We start from the raw sequence: 16,591 nt of genomic DNA, 5'->3' as shown, positions 1-16,591 counted from the left end.
GCACGGTTCACCTCGGACTTGGCCAGCCAAAGATGGGAATATCACGACGCGCATTGGACGCAGCCCGCTCGCCTGCCCCTCCTCCGCGTTTTCTCACCACTCGGACACGGGCCCAACTGTCTTAGAGTCTGTCATCATTTGCAGCCCTGCTCTGGCTTGCGTTCTACCGGTACTTCTATCCAGTCTATCGGCTGCACGTCTGTCTACTAGCATGGCGGCATGGCATCCCTGAGACTCGACCTTGAAGGTGCTCACAGCCTGTTGTCGCTGGTATAGCTGCACCATTCGAGCCAATGACCCAATACGCAAGCAAGCTCCGGCTCGGCTTATCGGCTCATCAAGCAGCCTCCGGAACCCTTGCTCGCCGGCCATTCTTTCCTCCAGCTCCGCCATCGCAATCTTCCATCTCTACGGCATCCTCATGGGTATCATTCTCCTCCGCTTCTTACGGCAAGCAGTAGCCTCCGTCGACGACAAGATCGGATCCGGTGGTGTACGAGGCGGCATCCGATGCCAGGTACAAGTATGCGCCCTTGAGCTCGCTGGGTTCTCCCTCGCGTCTGTTTGTCAAGTCAGCCTACAGACTCACACATAATGCATCTCTGCAACTCACCCCATTGGCGTCTTGTTTCTCCACTGCTTCTTGGACTCTTCGTCGACAAACGCGGTAATCTCAGTCTTGATGTATCCGGGCGACACCGTGTTGACGCGGGCAAAATCGACCCATTCAACAGCCAAGCTCTTGCCTGTGCACTGGTCAGCCCCGTTCGGTTCCTCCGCAACTACAGCACTTACAGAGGTGGACGACGGCCGCCTTGGACGCGTTGTACACGGCTTGCGCCTGCGGGATGTTGACGACGTGAGCGCTCATGCTGGCGGTAGCAATAAAGCTACCAGTGGTGAAGCCTTCGAGCTTCTTGCCGTCGAGCGTTGTGCCCTCCTTCTTTTGCCTGCGGAAGTGCTCCCCAGCAACTTGGGCGCAGTACACGGTGCCATTGACGTTGACAGCCATGACCCTGTCGGCAACGTCCATGGGCCCGTCGATCAAAGGACCCTCTTCCCATGCGATGCCCGAGTTGGCGACAAAGATGTCGAGGCGGCCGTTGAACTCGGACACGATCTGCTGGATCGACTCCTGAATGGCTTGGTGGGAGGTGACGTTCACCGGGTACGCCTTGCCTGCGGAATGGTTAGCAACACGACTTGGACGTATTTCCATGGCGCCTCCACGCACACTTGACGCCGTACTCCTTCTCAATCTCGGCAGCACGGTCCAGGGCCTTTTTGTTGCTGTTGTACCAGATGGCCACGTTGGCACCCGCCTCGGCGTAGGCATGGGCGATTTGCAAGCCAATGCCAGCACCAGCTCCAGAAACAATAGCCGTCTTGCCCTTGAGAGAGAAGAGAGGCAGCACACGGGTGCTTTGCGGGGCCGTGGTGGCATCGTGCTTGAAAGCACCGTCCTTCATGTCGGCCATTCTTGCGACTGTCGTGGAAAAGGGTTGGAATCTCGCGGGGTTGCTGTTGCTGGCGACTGCGGCACGAGGAACACAGAGGACTCGGGGCCGCGAGACCGCAGCGCGAAGGGCGTGGCGGAACATATTTAACAAGCGTCGACTCGACAGGACAGGGAGGAATATTGCCGCAAGAGGGTCTCTTTTCTTCTTCTGCTAATTCACTCAAACAAGGTTCTAGGGAGAAAGCTTCACCGCACTCTAAAGATATTGAGGATTCCACTCGACGATGTACATTCACGAAGCGGCCCCCTCGAGGGAGGAGCTAATACTAATACTAGTATGGCCGGCGCGCCGCGGCAATGAATCCCTGGCTCATGCGCCGGAACAATCGACAGCGAGGTGACGCTGTGGGGCTCAAGGGGAGGTTCCCGGAGGGGGAAGCTGTCTGCTCCATGCTGTGTCGCTCCACGCTAGGACGGATGGAGGGGTCAATGAGGTGTCTCAAAGCCGTCATTGACCCTGAAGACGGCCACTAGGGATATGCCTATGCATGGCTGCCGTCGTCGCAACATTCCCTTCCAGGCTTCTGCTGCATGTCTCAAGTCTTCTTCATCCTCGGTCGTTGCCGGGGGGGTTCCAGAACTTCCAGGTTCTTGTGGGGGGAACCTGGTGCCATGGGGTCCCGGCCTTCGGGGCTATTCGGGTCGCATTGTTCCTGAACTGGGCCGTGTCCAAGTCTCCAGAGATGCGAAATGTCAATTCCCAATGTCCACGGCGGGTTTGCTCAATGGGCCAAGGTCCTGAATCGCGGGGCCATCGGGGCTAAAACGCACATCCCCCGCCTTGACTCGACTGGCGCGCTTCTACACTACAGCCGCTTTTTTACACTACAGGGGACATCGCGGGGGCACACAATGACACGAGACCTGGGCTGCCAGAAACGAAACGCGCGGGTCATCGGCCAAAACGCAGCGATGGAACGGACGAGATGATATCAACGGTTTCCTCTTTGCGCCTTTACTCGCGAACCATTTGCTCCTTCACATGCCAATGCAACTCACCCTGCCATGCGTTCCCTGGCCCTTCGTGCCCCGTCTAGCCAACAACCTGGTTCAGGACCTGTTCATGGGGGAAGTTTGTGTTTCTCCAGCGGGAGACAAAGTCGTCGCGATTAACTACCGGTGTTAGTTGCGTCGCTCGTGTGATGACCGGAGAAAGTCGAGATACTCACTGTAGGCGCCGGCGATGCGTCGTCTGCCCTCAAACGCACTCCTACCGTGCATCACACGCCAATTGTCAAAGACTGAACACTGATTAGCATTTGTCCCGTCTCGTTTCAAGGCAAGACATGGCACCACTCACTCAAAACCTGGCCGGGCTTCAGTTGCCACCAAAACTCAACGTCGGATCTCCGGAGAATGGCATCCCACTTGCGCGCCGCCGCGTACCACTCGGTCGGCGAAACGTCGTCGGTGAACGGAACCACGCCGCGGTCGTCGTTGTTCCACCGCACCCGCTGCAGCGTCCGCGTCTGCGGGTCGACCTCGAGCACGGGGTACCGCTTGTCGGGCGAGATGGTGATGCCCTCGTTGCCGCTCGCGTGCCAGGGCAGGCGCACCTTGGAGAGGATCTCGTACGCGGCCGGGTCTTCCTTTTGCAGGATCTGCGCCGCGTAAAAGGCGTCCACGAGGAGCGATTCGCCTCCGAGCTTTCCGTCTTTGGGTAACTGCTGTCCCGGCGGAGCCTCGTGGGAGAGCATGTGGAAGGCCTGTAGGCCGGCCGGGTCGGTGAAGTAGGTCGTGTCCGTGTGCGCCGGGAGGGCGATGTTGGTGTAGGCCGTGTCGGCCATGGCGAGGTCCGGGACGAAGTCGTAGAAGCCGCCGTAGTGCGTCTCGCGGATGAAGGCGATTCTCTCGAGGACGCGCTGTGTTGGTTCCGGGGTGTCGTAGGGGGTTCCGTCCACGAAGGCGAAGCCGTACTCGCGCTGCGGGTGTCAGTTGACCTGTCATCCTCTGGTAGCAGAGGACGGGGCATGCTTACAATGAGATTTGTCAGCTTTGCGACGCCCGAGTCGTCCTTGTCGGTCATGAGGTGATCGTACTCGACGACGGGACGCCTTTCGCCCACGTCAGAGCCCCAGAAGTGGTAGCTTTGCGTGGAAGGTTAGTGAACTGATGTGATGTGATGGTAGGAGATTGTCCCTTACTTGACTTGCTCCGGATTGCGGTGGTCATTTTGCAGGTAGTGCTTGATGAAGTGCCAGGGGTAGAAGCTCTCGTGACCGTCTTGCTCCCCTAGTTGCGCGTGACTGTTAAATCCGTGTTTCTTTTGCGAGGGTGTATGAAGGGGAGGGGGGCTTGGGTGTTGCACTTACATGTCACCTTGATACCCTTTTCTTCCGACTTGATCTCGGAAGGTCGGATGTCTTGGCTGATCTACAATATTGTAAGTTTGGGGACGGTACTGCTTTATCGGGAGGGTCTTTTGGGCAGACGGGTATGGGTCATGATACGAGGGGGCGCTTACAGCGTATGTGTCAAAGTTTCGTTGCGTGGTGTCTTGGTTCACGCATGTGCTGCATCGACAGTTGTCTCTGCATGCCGGGGGGTTGTGTTAGTTCAGCCGAGGTGATGGATTTCTGATGCTGAGGCTCGCTGATGCGGTTGGCGGAAACGTACCTGAGCCAGAAATGGGGGCTGCGCGTTGGGAGAGAGTTTGTGTTAGTTGAGGTGTGTGGAAGATGGTCACGTCATGGTGAGGACCGGCTGGTTGCGCCGGAGCCGGAGCCGGAGCCGGAGTTGCGGCCAGGGGACCGGGGGGGCCGAGCGGGAAGACGGGGGACGGGAGACGGGGAAAGAAGGCGGGGGTAGGTGCGGTGGGTTGGGTTGGAGTATGACCGGGACTTACAGCGTTGATCTACGGGTAGATACGCCCGTCAGCCCGTCGAATTGCACGCCGTCGGTGACGACTTTTGCGTTGAGCTGGCGGGCGGCGGCGGTTGCGGAAAGGTGTCTACACGCGGATCCGAAGGTGATGCGGGGTGCTTGTGCTGCTCCGAATGCAGAGGCACGCCTAGAACGGGGGAGTGAGACCTTGACGTGTCACACATGTGGACGATGATTGTACTACATACCTCGCGGCTCGGGGTGCGATGGTTCTCCAGGGGAGCATTTTGGAGACCTACAGACGAACTGAAGGGGGGAGAAGAAGCACTCTAGAGCCCCAATTGGGTGGTGAGGTTCAGGTCCTGTGGGATGGAACTCTGATAACGGGCCGAGAGGAGGGTGGGAGGGAAGATGTAGGATAAGGTAAGGTAAAGTTGGAGAGAATTGAACTCTGAGAAATGGATGGGAGTTTGGAAACCGGGATGATTTTGGGTGGTTTGTTTGAGAAATGCGACGGGGGGGAGGGATCTCGCGGGGGGGAGGGAGCTCGCGGGGGGGAGGGAGCTCGCGGGGGGGAGGGAGGGGGGCTCTGGCCTCTGGGGAAAGCTGAGAAAAAGCCGAGAACAGGCGGGATTGGTACAGTACCGCTAGAGATGCTGTGGTTTTGGCACTGACATCAGCTGATTGCCCCTCCGTACTTACCGTACCCCTGTCCACTGCTTTGTTGCCATGCCCTGAAGATGGATTATGCCTCGGTCTAGCCAGTCGATTCGGTACCCGTTAAACAAAGCCTGGACGGCCCCAGGTGGACACTTCAACTGTGGATGGGCTGAGTTGGGGAACAGGTACAGGAGTTCTGGCCGGAGTTCCTTATGAGAAACATATCATGGCGTCTTGTGCTTCTCTCGGTGGGCTGGCGCTCTCGCGCGTGTCATGATGAGCTACATCATGCCGTCACTTGTGCCTCCACTGGTAGAGAGACTGCCTCATGGGGAATCCCTCGACAAGGTGGTAGGATATGCAGTCGCAGCTACAGCCTGGATTGACGCTTGAGTTAATAATGTTCCAGACACCATCCCGTCTAGCTAAGTACATCCTAGGCGGCAGGAATGCTCCACGATCAATTCATCCGATGGTCCTAGACTCCTAGGGCAACTTGCACAGGCTCCGGCCTCAACTCCGGCTCCGGCTTCCGCTCCCGAGAGGTGAGACTCGGAGGGCCGGAGCAGCCCCCATCCGGCAGCGTAACCTCCGAGGAGAGACGCCGTCCCCGGGGGAAAAGCCCGTCATTCGGGCAGTGTTGGACAGATCGCCGGCCTTCAGTCCGCCGCCATGACACAACCTCGCAGACGCTCATGGGCACAGCCCAACATTTCGGCTCCCCTGATCAACGGCGTATCTTGCTTCGTCTTCCCGCCATACCACCTCGAGCATTACCACTGCCAGACAATCCCGCCACGTCGTCAAAAGTATGCCTCGCTACGCCCAAGCGCGTTTGATCGCCCTTCGTCCAGACCGTCTTTCGAGGCCCTCTCTCTCACAGGTTACACGCCTCCCAAATCCCGGACAGGTGGGATTTCGCCCAGAGGGTCCAACCACCATAGCCGCCGTGACCGTTCTCCCGGGACACCTATTCTCACCTGCCTCATCGACATCCACCCGATTTTCGGGCCCTGTCATCGTCATCGTGGCATCCGGGTCCCGTACCCAGACCCTCTCAGGGAAAGGACATGGAACAACAAGCGCCAGACTGCCACAATCGGCCTTCACAGCAACCTCCTTACCCGTTCTGGCCATGCCTTGAGACGTTACAAGGTACAACCTGCAGCAGACCCTCATGGCCGCCCACTCACATGACCTAGACGGCGCCGACAGAACGGTAAATTGGAAGTTCTTCCTCCTTTCTTTGCTGTGTTGTCTCCTGCAGGTTGGCGTTTGCTGCTGTTGGAGCGGCGTTGGGGATTTGTAAAGTGTTCGCGCGTAGACGGCTCGTGTGATTGGTCGCGCTTGGCGACGACGAGGACCGAACGTCGAAACCCCCCGTCATCGCGGCAGAGCATGTTCTGCGGTTGGTTCGATCGTTGGTACTAACCAACAGCGTCTTTTTTGTTTGCTTGTCTTGGCTGTTGTAGACGAGGCACTCATATACCGCGATGTCCTCTGCGTGTATGTTCCGGCCGAGTGGCTTTCCTTTAGTTGAGGGTATCTGTTTTGGTTGGATTTCCTTTGGTATTACAGTCTATCTACATCTCTTTCATTCTCTACAACCGTTCTCTTCTGGAAGTCCTTCTGTAATCTTTGCATAAACAACATGGCCTCAGTAGGAAGCTGGCGGAGGCTATGCATAATAATCTGGCTTCTCTACACCGAAACCTGCGTCTCCGGACTACAAATCACACCCCTATCGCTACCAACATCAACCCCCCAAAATATTAACAACCAACTTACACCAAAATCAACATTACGAGCCGATGCCAGCTGCCCCGTCAAAGGCTACACGGCCTGCGGCAACGGCATGGCAGACTACTTTTGCTGCCCCAGCGAAACGACATGCATGGTGCTCGCGGAGAAAACCACCGCCCTATGCTGTCCAAAGGGGTCTTCGTGCGAGACCATCTCGCCCATCACCTGCGACGTCACCTTACAAGACGTAGTCGAGAACCCGACGAGCCCGATACACACCACGAAACTGAAAGAGTCTCTGCCGCAGTGTGGAAGCAAGTGTTGTCCGTTTGGGTACACATGTCGAGGCGGTTCTGCCTGCGTCTTGGACGACGGCCAGGAGGAAGAAGGGTCTCAGACTTCCAGCACATCAGTCTCATCTACAAAGACAAGAACAAGGACTACAACAAGCGCGACGCCGACAACGGCTACCCAGGCAGCGACGACGACAGCCGTCGAGACAGTTCCAGCTGCCTCGCCGACACCATCCGCAAACCCAGGCGATGACCTCCCTACCCCATCAGCAGTAACATCCCCCTCAGAAACCACCCCCGCCGCCGCAGCAGCAGCCGCCTCCCCGAGAACCTCAACCTCGGGCGGCATCATCGCAGGCACCACCGTCGCAGCCATCGCCTCGGTAGCAGGCCTAACCTGCCTCCTTTGGTTCAAGCGACGCTCCATCTCAGAAAGCGTCGGCTCCGCAAAGTTCCCTCGCCCCTGGCAACAACTGCGCCAAAACGGCTCGGACCAGGACGTCTCGTCGCTGCCGCGGTACAACTCCCCGCCGCCGGCGTACGCCGTGGAGATGAAGCCGCCGCTGGCGAAGCCGTACACGTGGAAACACTACAGCCCGGACTCCTTTGGCCGCGACCGCCACGACAGCCGTCGCTATGACGACCACGACGACGGCAGCGTTCCCGTCCCCGTTTCTGTTGCGCTTGCTCTCGCTGTCGAGTTGCCCGCTACGCCGGTTTCCTTTAGCCAGTGGCGTGTTCGGGAGGAAGGGGAGGCGACGAGGCCGCGGTCTCACTATGAACCTTACCGGCGTCCTTCATGATTGGAAATGTCTTTCTTCAGGAAGGCTTTGTTCCTGTCTTGGGTGGTTCGGCTTCTGCCTTTTTGATAGACTGAAAATTGTTCTACCCTTTTCCTTTGTGTTGAAATGCTTGCGCTTGTCGAGCAAATAACCTGTTACGACAGATATGAGACACGATTTCTGTGCACTACTAGGAGACATAAGGAGGAAATCTAGAATGGGATCATGAGTTCATCTGCCTACGAGTATGAACCAAAGCCTTCTCGCGCCTTTGATGTAGTTGTTGATATAGCGAGGTCCTTCATGCGAGTGATCCCAGATGCGCCTGATATTATATCAGTCTCAGGAGAAGCTGTAGTAACACAACCGGCCTGCTAAAACCTAAAGCGTACAACTCCAGTCACATCGACCATCTCAAAATAGTAGATCCAACACCGGCTTCAAAAGTAGTAAAGAAGGGCAACCTTTTCCCCCCTTTCAAAATGCCTCGGCCAACGACGGACAGGGTCATCCACGACTACACCGCAAAGATCCTCCCCGCCACAATGATCCTCACCCTCGTCATCTTCACCGTCGTCGTCCTGGTTTACAGTATCGGCGAAAAGGCCGCTGTGCCCCGGGACGCCGCCGTCGCTTTCGCTGGCATCGTCTTTGGTTTCTCGGGGTTGTGGCTGTTGGGACACCTCGTTATGTACTGTCGCGGCGCGCAGGCCGTCTCGCCTCCGCCTCTGGCTTTGCCTCTGCCTCTGACGGGTATCGCGACTGGGGTCGGGGCCACGACAATGGCCGTTCCCTCTGTTCCACAAGTTCCGCAGGTTCCTGCGACGGCGGTTGAAGTGGTTATGCCCTCTGCTGTTCATCAGCAGCAACGGGTTTTTCAGTCGCAGAATAATCAACACCGAGAGTATCGGCAGCCGAATGGTTACCCTCCCCAACTTCAACCTCACTCACAACCGCAGGATCACTCTCACCGGCAGGTACTACCACCACAGCAAGAACAGCAGCATCAGAAACAGCGAGAAGACGGCGCACGTGCGCAAGCAGAGCAGCGCGAGCAACAAAATTGTGAGAGGCAGCAGCGGGAGCAGCAACAATACAGGGGCCAGGGGCGAGGTCAACAAGCAGAAGCCGAAGCGCCGGTGCAATCAGGCCGGGAGGAACAGAGAAAGCACGAGTCCCATCGGAGACTAACAGATCATGAACCATACGTCAAAGAGCCGCCCTATCCCGAGTCCCTCCCTGGAGCATATCAAGAGGTGTCACAGGAAGAACACAAAAAGTTGGCGCAACAACGAAGAGATCAATGTAGGCAACAACAGGTAGAGCAGCAGCAGCAGCAGGGACGGGTGATATCCGGGCCTCTCGAGAACGTATGGCAGAAACGACCAAGCGCTTTCGGGAACCAGCCTGCTCCTGTAACAGTCCCCGGTCCCATTCAGCAAAGACAACAGCCAAAGGGACCCAGGACTATGACAGGGAAACCACCTGGACCCCTTGAGCGCGTATCCAGCCTCCAGAAGTCGTTACCTGGAACGTCTTCCCGAACACATCGCAGCTCGAGCTTGAGTCGCTCGCGGTTCAACCAGCCTAGTAAGCTATCGAGGGGAGCATCGAATCTTCCAAGGCCTGTGTGGAATGGTCGTTCTGGAGACGCTTCCGAGACAATCGGCGAGCGAGGTCGTCCAAGGGTAGATCGCAGTCGTCCAGACCAAAACCAAGACATCGAACCAGAACCTAGGTCTGCTTCCATCAGATCAGCGAGCTTGGACTCTGCTACCCGGGCATCTTTGAAGGTGAATGCGGCCCCTGAAAGTTGTGAGAGTTCCTTGTGGACTGACTCAGACCAGCCAGCCCCCTTGAACATCGCGAAAGAGTCACCATCCAACCTTGGGAGGCCGCTTGAAGAACCAAGAGCCATCAGTGGCCACACCTCTCTCTCAAGTCGACGATCCGACCAGCTTGAATCTGACCCCCGGAGTCGAGGAGCGCAAGGCCAGACCGTTGCCAACAACAGGGTACCAACTATTCGCGAGGTGCCTCCAACGCCACCGAACGATTTCACAGCCCCCGTTCAGCCCGCTCAAGACGAGGTACGTGATCGATCCGTCCCTTCTTCTGTACCCTCTTCTTCATCTTGGTCGCCTTCTCTTCCCCCTTCTCGTACCCCGCCAGCCCGCAAACCTCCTTCATTGAATTTTGACGACATGGACATCATTCAGACACGCGAAACGACAGTGTGTGAGGACATCCGCCAATCTATGTCCGATGTTGGTAAATCAATACTTCGTTCTTTCACTAATCTTCGTGCCAGCAACTCTGGTAGCCGTGGGAAACCTCGTAGTATCATGACGGACTTTCAGACCAACGTCGTCTTCATGCCAGACTACAACTTTACGGCCACTGAGCTTCTTAATCCCATATGTGACGAGAATGGAAGTTTTCCTTTCCTGGGGTATTGTGAGGGAGACGGAGAAAAGGTGGCATCTGGGGAGGAGCTTGAGGACAGAGGTGTTGTCGTTATGGTCTGCAGTTCGGACGACGCCGGGCAGTGGCTTATCAAGCTTGTAGAGCTGGCCGAATCATTTAATGAGGCCGAGGGTGATGCTGCGGAATAGACATGTTCCGTAGGAGAGTTTTTTATCTATAGATCTTGTTCATTTGCAAATGGACGCGCTTTTAATTCCTTAGCTACCGTATCTTGAATCCTTGATGAGTGTTCATGCTGGGTCAGATGCTCCGTAGCCTCTTCCCGGCATCGTTCCCCGTCTCCGTCCGAATTAACACAGTTGAAGCAGGGATTAACTACGCAGCAAGTGTTCAGTTGTTGGAGGTTTAAGTTGCCAGCTGTGAATGAGGGGTAGCCGGAGCTCCAGGATGAAGCTCAGAGCATCACACCACATTGGGTTCCATCCACCTATCAACACTCGAAGTCCAATAGATTTCCAAATCCAATTGCATGGCATGCATGAAGCATGCACTGGGGAAACCAGAATACGGAGAAGTGTTCGGAGAGTGCGGAATGACTAATTTCTTACGCCCAGCTACCTGTAGGAACATATTGCAGAATCCAACCTTGAAAAAAGCACGGATTCGTTGCAGACATCACCTACGAATGAACACTCAACATGGCAGAACGACAGGCATCAAAGGAGGCATCACGGACCGATACGATCTACAACCTCAATCGCGGGGATGTTGACGGCGAGCGCGAGCGCCTGGCAGACAACCACTTCAAAGTCTGGCTGCCCCTCACCGTCGACCTCCTCCCGCCGCACATCCTCTCATCTCTCGAAACAGCAAACCTAGGCCGAGCCCCCCGAATCGCAGACGTAGCAACGGGAAGCGGTATATGGCTGATATCCCTTGCCCAGATCATCCCGCAGGGCTCGGAACTCTACGGCTTTGATCTCGACGGGCTCAAAATGCCCCAGTCGCAAAGATCAGAAGTATCGTTCAACTTCATGGAGCACGACGTTCTCAAGCCATTTCCGGCGGAGCTCAGGGGCACGTTCGATCTCGTCCATGTAATTCTCAAGCCATTTCCGGCGGAGCTCAGGGGCACGTTCGATCTCGTCCATGTAAGACTGCTCGCACTAGGATTGAAGAAGGACGACTGGGACGTCGCTGTTACAAACATGCGCGAGTTGTTGTTGCCGGGCGGGTGGCTTCTCTGGGAGGACATGAGTGACCTATTCATCAGATTCTATCCGCTGAGCAGGGCGTATGAAGAGTTCTGGTGGGTTACCATGCAGCACGACGCGAAGGTCGGGAGGGATAGACTGTGAGTAGTTCCACTGCCGTTGCCTTGCTTTACCTCTTTTTCGCCTCCAGTCATGAGAAGCTCACTGCTTACGTGCCCGATAGAATGCCGATGGGCCTGCTCAAAAAGCTCAAGAAACTGGGGTTCCAGAACTGCGAGCAAAAGATCTTCAACTCGTGGGCCGCAGATGATTCCGTACGAGACGAAGCTACTTCGGGGATCATGCGTCTAATACGACCTTCGTTGGCCTCCATAGTTGAAGACGGCGGGGAGGAGACGGTCAATACGATGGAGGATGTCACTCGCATCGAGGCAGAGTTGAAGCGGGATGTGGAGGAAAAGGGGTGTCGAGTTGGCTTTGATTTCGTGTGGAACTGGGGACAGCGAGCTTGATAAGGTTGGTTCTACCCTCCGCTCACTCCTCAAAGATAGGCTACTCCTTCATCTCGTATCTACGGTCAACCCATCTTTGTTACGCTTCAATGCAATCAGGGTCTATCCAGCGGAAAGACCACGCTGCCACCCCATTGATCCAAGTAAGGCCACGGTGTGTTGAAACTTACCTGCTCTGTTCGCCTGTTCTGGCTGGCCTCTACCTCTTCCGCTTACACGCTGAGATGTACGACATCGGTTTCCTCGTCGCGAACCACATGAAATCGGGAAGAAGGTCTATCCAGTTGCAGAGCCGAGAGCCAGTACGCCGAGTGTCAAGATGGGACTTGAACGTCAGCATATACTTGAATAGGGAGGCATATTCGAGCCGTCACTTCAAAGGACCTGAGCTTTTATGTCCTTCAGTCGTGGTTTATTCCTCCCCTGGCTTTCAGAAAGGGTCCATGTTCTAAGGTACAGTCTGCTGCGGGAATTCCGTAGGAAGAAAGATACCAAATCTGTTTTGACCCGAATTAGAGAGAAAGCACACTGTCACACAGAAATTGCCGTTCAGTTGCGTCCAAGGCCAGGTTCCATGATTGATTAAAATCTCTATGGCTCTGCCTGTCAGTGTGTTCGAGTGCTCCATGACGTTGTCCGCAAGTTGTGCGGTGTAGGTTGGTCCAAGGCCGAGTATAGTCAGCTTGATCGATGGTGAACCCCTCAAGCCAGTCTCTGTGCAAGAGCAAGACGTGTGTCCAGGCAGCCAATCGGTGACAAGCAGTACATCAGTCTTAAAAGGCTTCTATCTTTCGGCAGGGGTCTATTCAACGACCAGAAAGGGACGAGACTGCACCTCTTTCCTGGCCGTTCAGACGGCCTCTGGGATGCGACGTCTCTGGTGGCTGTCTGCACATCTTCTAATGTACTAGGAATAGATTTATCACAGCTGACGGCACGGCAGACCTTCTCCACGCGTTTCTTCGTCATACTGGTGTATTCACCACTGTACATGTGAAGAGCGTTGATGAGTCTAGGCTGACAGTAAAGTCTTAGGGTCGAAACGCATGGCCATTGGTTGTCAGAAAAGAGCAGAGTTGTTAAAGCAGCAGATCAAACCACGGTTGTGGATGGAGTGTGGCCTTGCAGACATTACAATTAATAGGCCGCTTACTCGAAAATATATTTTGCTCAGAATATCGACCGCGCTTCGATCCATAATGTCTCAGGGCTTTTAAGAGACACTTCAGGCGCGGAAGAAGACGGAAACGGCAACGAATATCGCAATCCCGGTTCCGTTGTCCAGAAGTTCCAGGTCCCAAGTCGGCCTTCATCACCAAAACAATGCAACAGCCCGCTTGGAAGTATGTCACACCCCCCATGGCAAGTAGACACCTCCGGGAGGCCGGTGATTGAGAAGCTCATACAACACAAGGCGTGACGAAAACCATATGGGCTTACCGCGCCGGACAAGTTCACATAGACAAGAGTCAAATTGCACGTCCCCTTTCCACCAGTTTAAACTTCCCGCCGTGCTCCCTTTAGCTAGCACTTCAAATTACTGACCGCAAGTCACAATATGCCCTCACAACTTACCGGCCATACAAGAGAGAGGGAGAGAGCCTAGAGGGCATGGGGAGGCAGATAAAAACCGCGCAACTCGGAAAGCGTCAGTGCAAAACCTCACCAGTCCGAGAGCCCGCAAATGACAACAAGACATAGCTGGAGGTCATTGCTTTCTTCCCGAGTCTCGCGGATAACGAAGGATTGGGGAAGGGGGGGGGGGGGGCCTCGGACCTCTCGGACACCCGTCGAAATGCCAACCACGCCAGCGCATGAGTTGAAAGGCGTCAGTGCCTGTGAAGTCTTTGCGTGACAAGAGCGGCCGTGAGCGGTTGCGGTCATTGCGCTGTTCATCTCCCGGGCCGGACCATTACAATGACAGAATATTGCCCCCTCTGACTGTGTGCGTGTGTGCGTCCGAGGTTCTCACGGTCTGGGCGGCATCGCGGGCGTAGTGAGAGCGGGCAATGGATCCCGGCGGGAAGATGCCAGCCTGAGGTAGCGACTTGTCAGACATGCTCAAGGTCTGGACTTTAAGGAGATCTCTGTGCTGCGAGTCTGGCGCCACAGCGGTCGTGTCATACGAAGAAGGAAGAGACGGGTTGTGATAACGTACAAGTACGGAGGACGTCAGTGAGCCTCACGGCGGGCAATATCCGAAGTTGGTAATCGTCATGAGGCTGAATGATGGAGGGCATCGGGGTTTGAGAAAAGAGCCTCTTTACAACGGCCCAAGTGTATGGTCCGGAGCGATCATCGCCATCAGAAAGCCACAGCATCAGATACTGGACCATCTTCAATCTTTGAACGTTCACGTTATCGCAAGGCTGAACCCCGTGGCTGGATCCCACTGTTCATCATCAGATCATGCCCATCTCGCGCCTCGAGAGGACCGGAGGCAGGCCACGGCTGTTTCGGAATGCAAGTCCAAGGACCCGACCCATCGGAGTGGTGGCTTGTTTGAGATCTTCTCCGCTGATCGGAAGGATGCGAAAGCCACGAGTAGGCCCTTGTCGGAGGGCGAACGCCTTTCCCACGATGAGATGAGGCCATCGCGATGCGATGTTTCTTCATTACGAGGCCTAATGCTTTCGAACCCACCCTTTCGCTCTCGGACGGAAAGCCACATCTAGCAAAAGGGCCACAAAGATGTTCGTGAAACTCGCTTCCCGATCTCTCCCATCTCCGCGGGCGCCCGAAAGAGATCACTCGCATCCGTCCATCGATTCGGCGCCCGCTTACCTGAACTGATCTCCCGGATCCGATTCTCACCCTTCCCAGGAAATACTAGCAAGCCGTAAGCTATCTTCCATCTCTTCATTTGCTCGGACGACAGCCAACTGGAGCGTCTCGTTACTTGGACAGCTCCCCCTTCCCATCCACGCCGCGCCACGATGGGCAGAAAGGCCGTCTCTGTCCTCTCGTGGCGCGGCGTCTTTGCGCGCGCTAACGAGCCGCCTTGTGGGCATGGCAATCTGGCAGCCTTGAGAGGTGCCATCCCAACTTTTGATTAAACACGGTGGCTAGCGGCAGTGCTCGGCCGCAAAAGGGGAGCACGAGGGGTGTAGACTTGGCAAAGATGCGAAAGGAGAATGAGAGAGGCCCGGACTTACACTGGGCTCGGACCCGGAGGCGTGGGCTGGTGACGGGGACGGCCTCTGGACAGTGAGGACCGGTTCGCTACTACACAATCGTTCCTCATCTCCACGGCGTGTGTGCTCTCTGGTTCAAATCTCCGCCCCCGTACTCCGTCCAACGCCTGTGCAGAAATGAGTGACCGGTAGAGGACTGTAGAGTCCCGTTTCGAGTCAGGCGTTGCCATTCACGCCCACTTTTCCAGATTCCGGTGTTCTGGGAACGAGAAGTTGGGAAAAAGTGGAAGCCAGACTGCCATGTCTCGCACGAGCACATCAAAGGATCACGGGCACAAGGTCCCCGTGTTGTCCTGCTCCCAGCCATCAGGTCACACAACAACTGTCCCGGCATCACGCAAGACTCCCAGCCCTGCCAGCCACGACATGTGGTGCACATTGAGAGTTGAACGGGACAGAGAAGAATCGCGACTAATGCAGGGTTCTGGCCCGACGACCCAACTGAGTCGCGACGACGGATTCGAACGCGTAGAAGGAAAAGAAGGCTTTTAGCTAGAAGAGCCACCACCACCCTTTTTTGCCCACTGGGTAGAGAGGCTGGCTGGGAGACCAAAGGCTTTAGCTTGGGTGTTGCTTCTGTGTGCCCCGCAACCAGCAATTTAGAGCTTTCCGAGCTGCCGGATGGGAGCAACGGGCGAGCAGCAGAAAAGCAGAAAAAAAGTGTACGGACGGTAGAGAAAGCTCCAAGTTGTTTGGCTGAACCAAACCTGGGGGCGTGATGGCGCCGAAGCTGGGAAGCTCTGGACGCTTGCGTCGCACAATCTTTTTGGCGGCGGCTGGTGGCCTTTTCTCCATCTCTCTCTCTCTCTCTCTCTCTCTCTCTCTCTCTCTCGCTCGCTCTTCGTGACCACGCTTTCCAGAGTGCGCCAGCGTCGCAAATGGTGACGGGCGTGAGGCTAGCGGGCTCTTAGCCTCCCGTCGTGGTGTACAGATGAGCATGCTAAGGCACAGTACACGTACTTAAGGGCATGTACCCCATCTCCCATGGCTTCATGAGGAGCCTGTTGGCTGGCGGTCGCAATGGAGCTAAGAGGTAGCCGGTCTCTGTGGCGCGGGTGCGCTGATGCGTGACCGTTGGCACATAATGCCGCAAGCGTCCTAAGTGTGAGGTAGGAAAAGGGGCACCGAAAGGAGAGGACGAGAGATCGGGGACGGGAGACCGGGGGAGGATCCACTCATCCTGCTTGGTTCGGCGGTTGGCCGGTACGGGGGGTGCGGAGGACGGCGCGGACGCTGATAGGTGCAAGTGGACGAGCCGGAGGGGTGGAGGAGCACGAGGGGGGAAAAGGTGAGGTGCAAACTGGCCTATCCCGTTGGCCGGTGCGACTCTACATACACCGCGCGGGGGGGCGAGAGAACCTGAAGACGATCTTAACGGGCACGCATTAAGTTTCCCTTCTCAGGGAAGCTGAAGCAGGTAGGTC

General features: G+C 56.1%; 4 protein-coding genes across 4 annotated transcripts; 2 read left to right on the top strand and 2 right to left on the bottom strand.

Annotated features, from left to right (window-relative positions):
* Nucleotides 1-445: 445 nt before the first annotated feature.
* Nucleotides 446-1,478, bottom strand: HER10_EVM0001266 (short-chain dehydrogenase; the record flags this gene model as incomplete). The annotated part of the gene is made up of 4 exons (XM_035471021.1): nucleotides 446-560; nucleotides 614-746; nucleotides 796-1,179; nucleotides 1,235-1,478. The coding sequence occupies 4 exons, from the start codon at nucleotides 1,476-1,478 to the stop codon at nucleotides 446-448; spliced, it is 876 nt and encodes a 291-aa protein (XP_035332135.1).
* Nucleotides 1,479-2,552: 1,074 nt separating this feature from the next.
* HER10_EVM0004338 (trimethyllysine dioxygenase) lies at nucleotides 2,553-4,628 on the bottom strand (the record flags this gene model as incomplete). The annotated part of the gene is made up of 9 exons (XM_035473987.1): nucleotides 2,553-2,632; nucleotides 2,689-2,760; nucleotides 2,820-3,441; nucleotides 3,498-3,606; nucleotides 3,664-3,751; nucleotides 3,832-3,892; nucleotides 3,984-4,050; nucleotides 4,136-4,153; nucleotides 4,591-4,628. 9 exons carry the CDS (start codon nucleotides 4,626-4,628, stop codon nucleotides 2,553-2,555), a joined length of 1,155 nt encoding a protein of 384 aa, XP_035332487.1.
* A 341-nt stretch (nucleotides 4,629-4,969) lies between these two features.
* HER10_EVM0001466 (uncharacterized protein) lies at nucleotides 4,970-8,191 on the top strand. Its single transcript, XM_035471211.1, has one exon. The coding sequence runs from the start codon at nucleotides 6,654-6,656 to the stop codon at nucleotides 7,839-7,841; it is 1,188 nt and encodes a 395-aa protein (XP_035332162.1). The 5' UTR covers nucleotides 4,970-6,653; the 3' UTR covers nucleotides 7,842-8,191.
* Nucleotides 8,192-10,945: 2,754 nt separating this feature from the next.
* Nucleotides 10,946-11,973, top strand: HER10_EVM0011845 (methyltransferase domain-containing protein; the record flags this gene model as incomplete). The annotated part of the gene is made up of 3 exons (XM_035481262.1): nucleotides 10,946-11,601; nucleotides 11,685-11,806; nucleotides 11,843-11,973. The coding sequence occupies 3 exons, from the start codon at nucleotides 10,946-10,948 to the stop codon at nucleotides 11,971-11,973; spliced, it is 909 nt and encodes a 302-aa protein (XP_035333424.1).
* Nucleotides 11,974-16,591: the final 4,618 nt, after the last annotated feature.

Source organism: Colletotrichum scovillei (assembly GCF_011075155.1).
Source record: "Colletotrichum scovillei strain TJNH1 chromosome Unknown Contig00006, whole genome shotgun sequence".
Taxonomy (NCBI): Eukaryota; Fungi; Ascomycota; class Sordariomycetes; order Glomerellales; family Glomerellaceae; genus Colletotrichum; species Colletotrichum scovillei.
This window is presented reverse-complemented; position numbering and strand designations above follow the sequence as displayed.

What these genes read in the sequence shown, in the direction of transcription:
- HER10_EVM0001466 (XM_035471211.1), top strand. Translation starts at nt 6,654, where the DNA reads ATGGCCTCAGTAGGAAGCTGGCGGAGGCTATGCATAATAATCTGGCTT.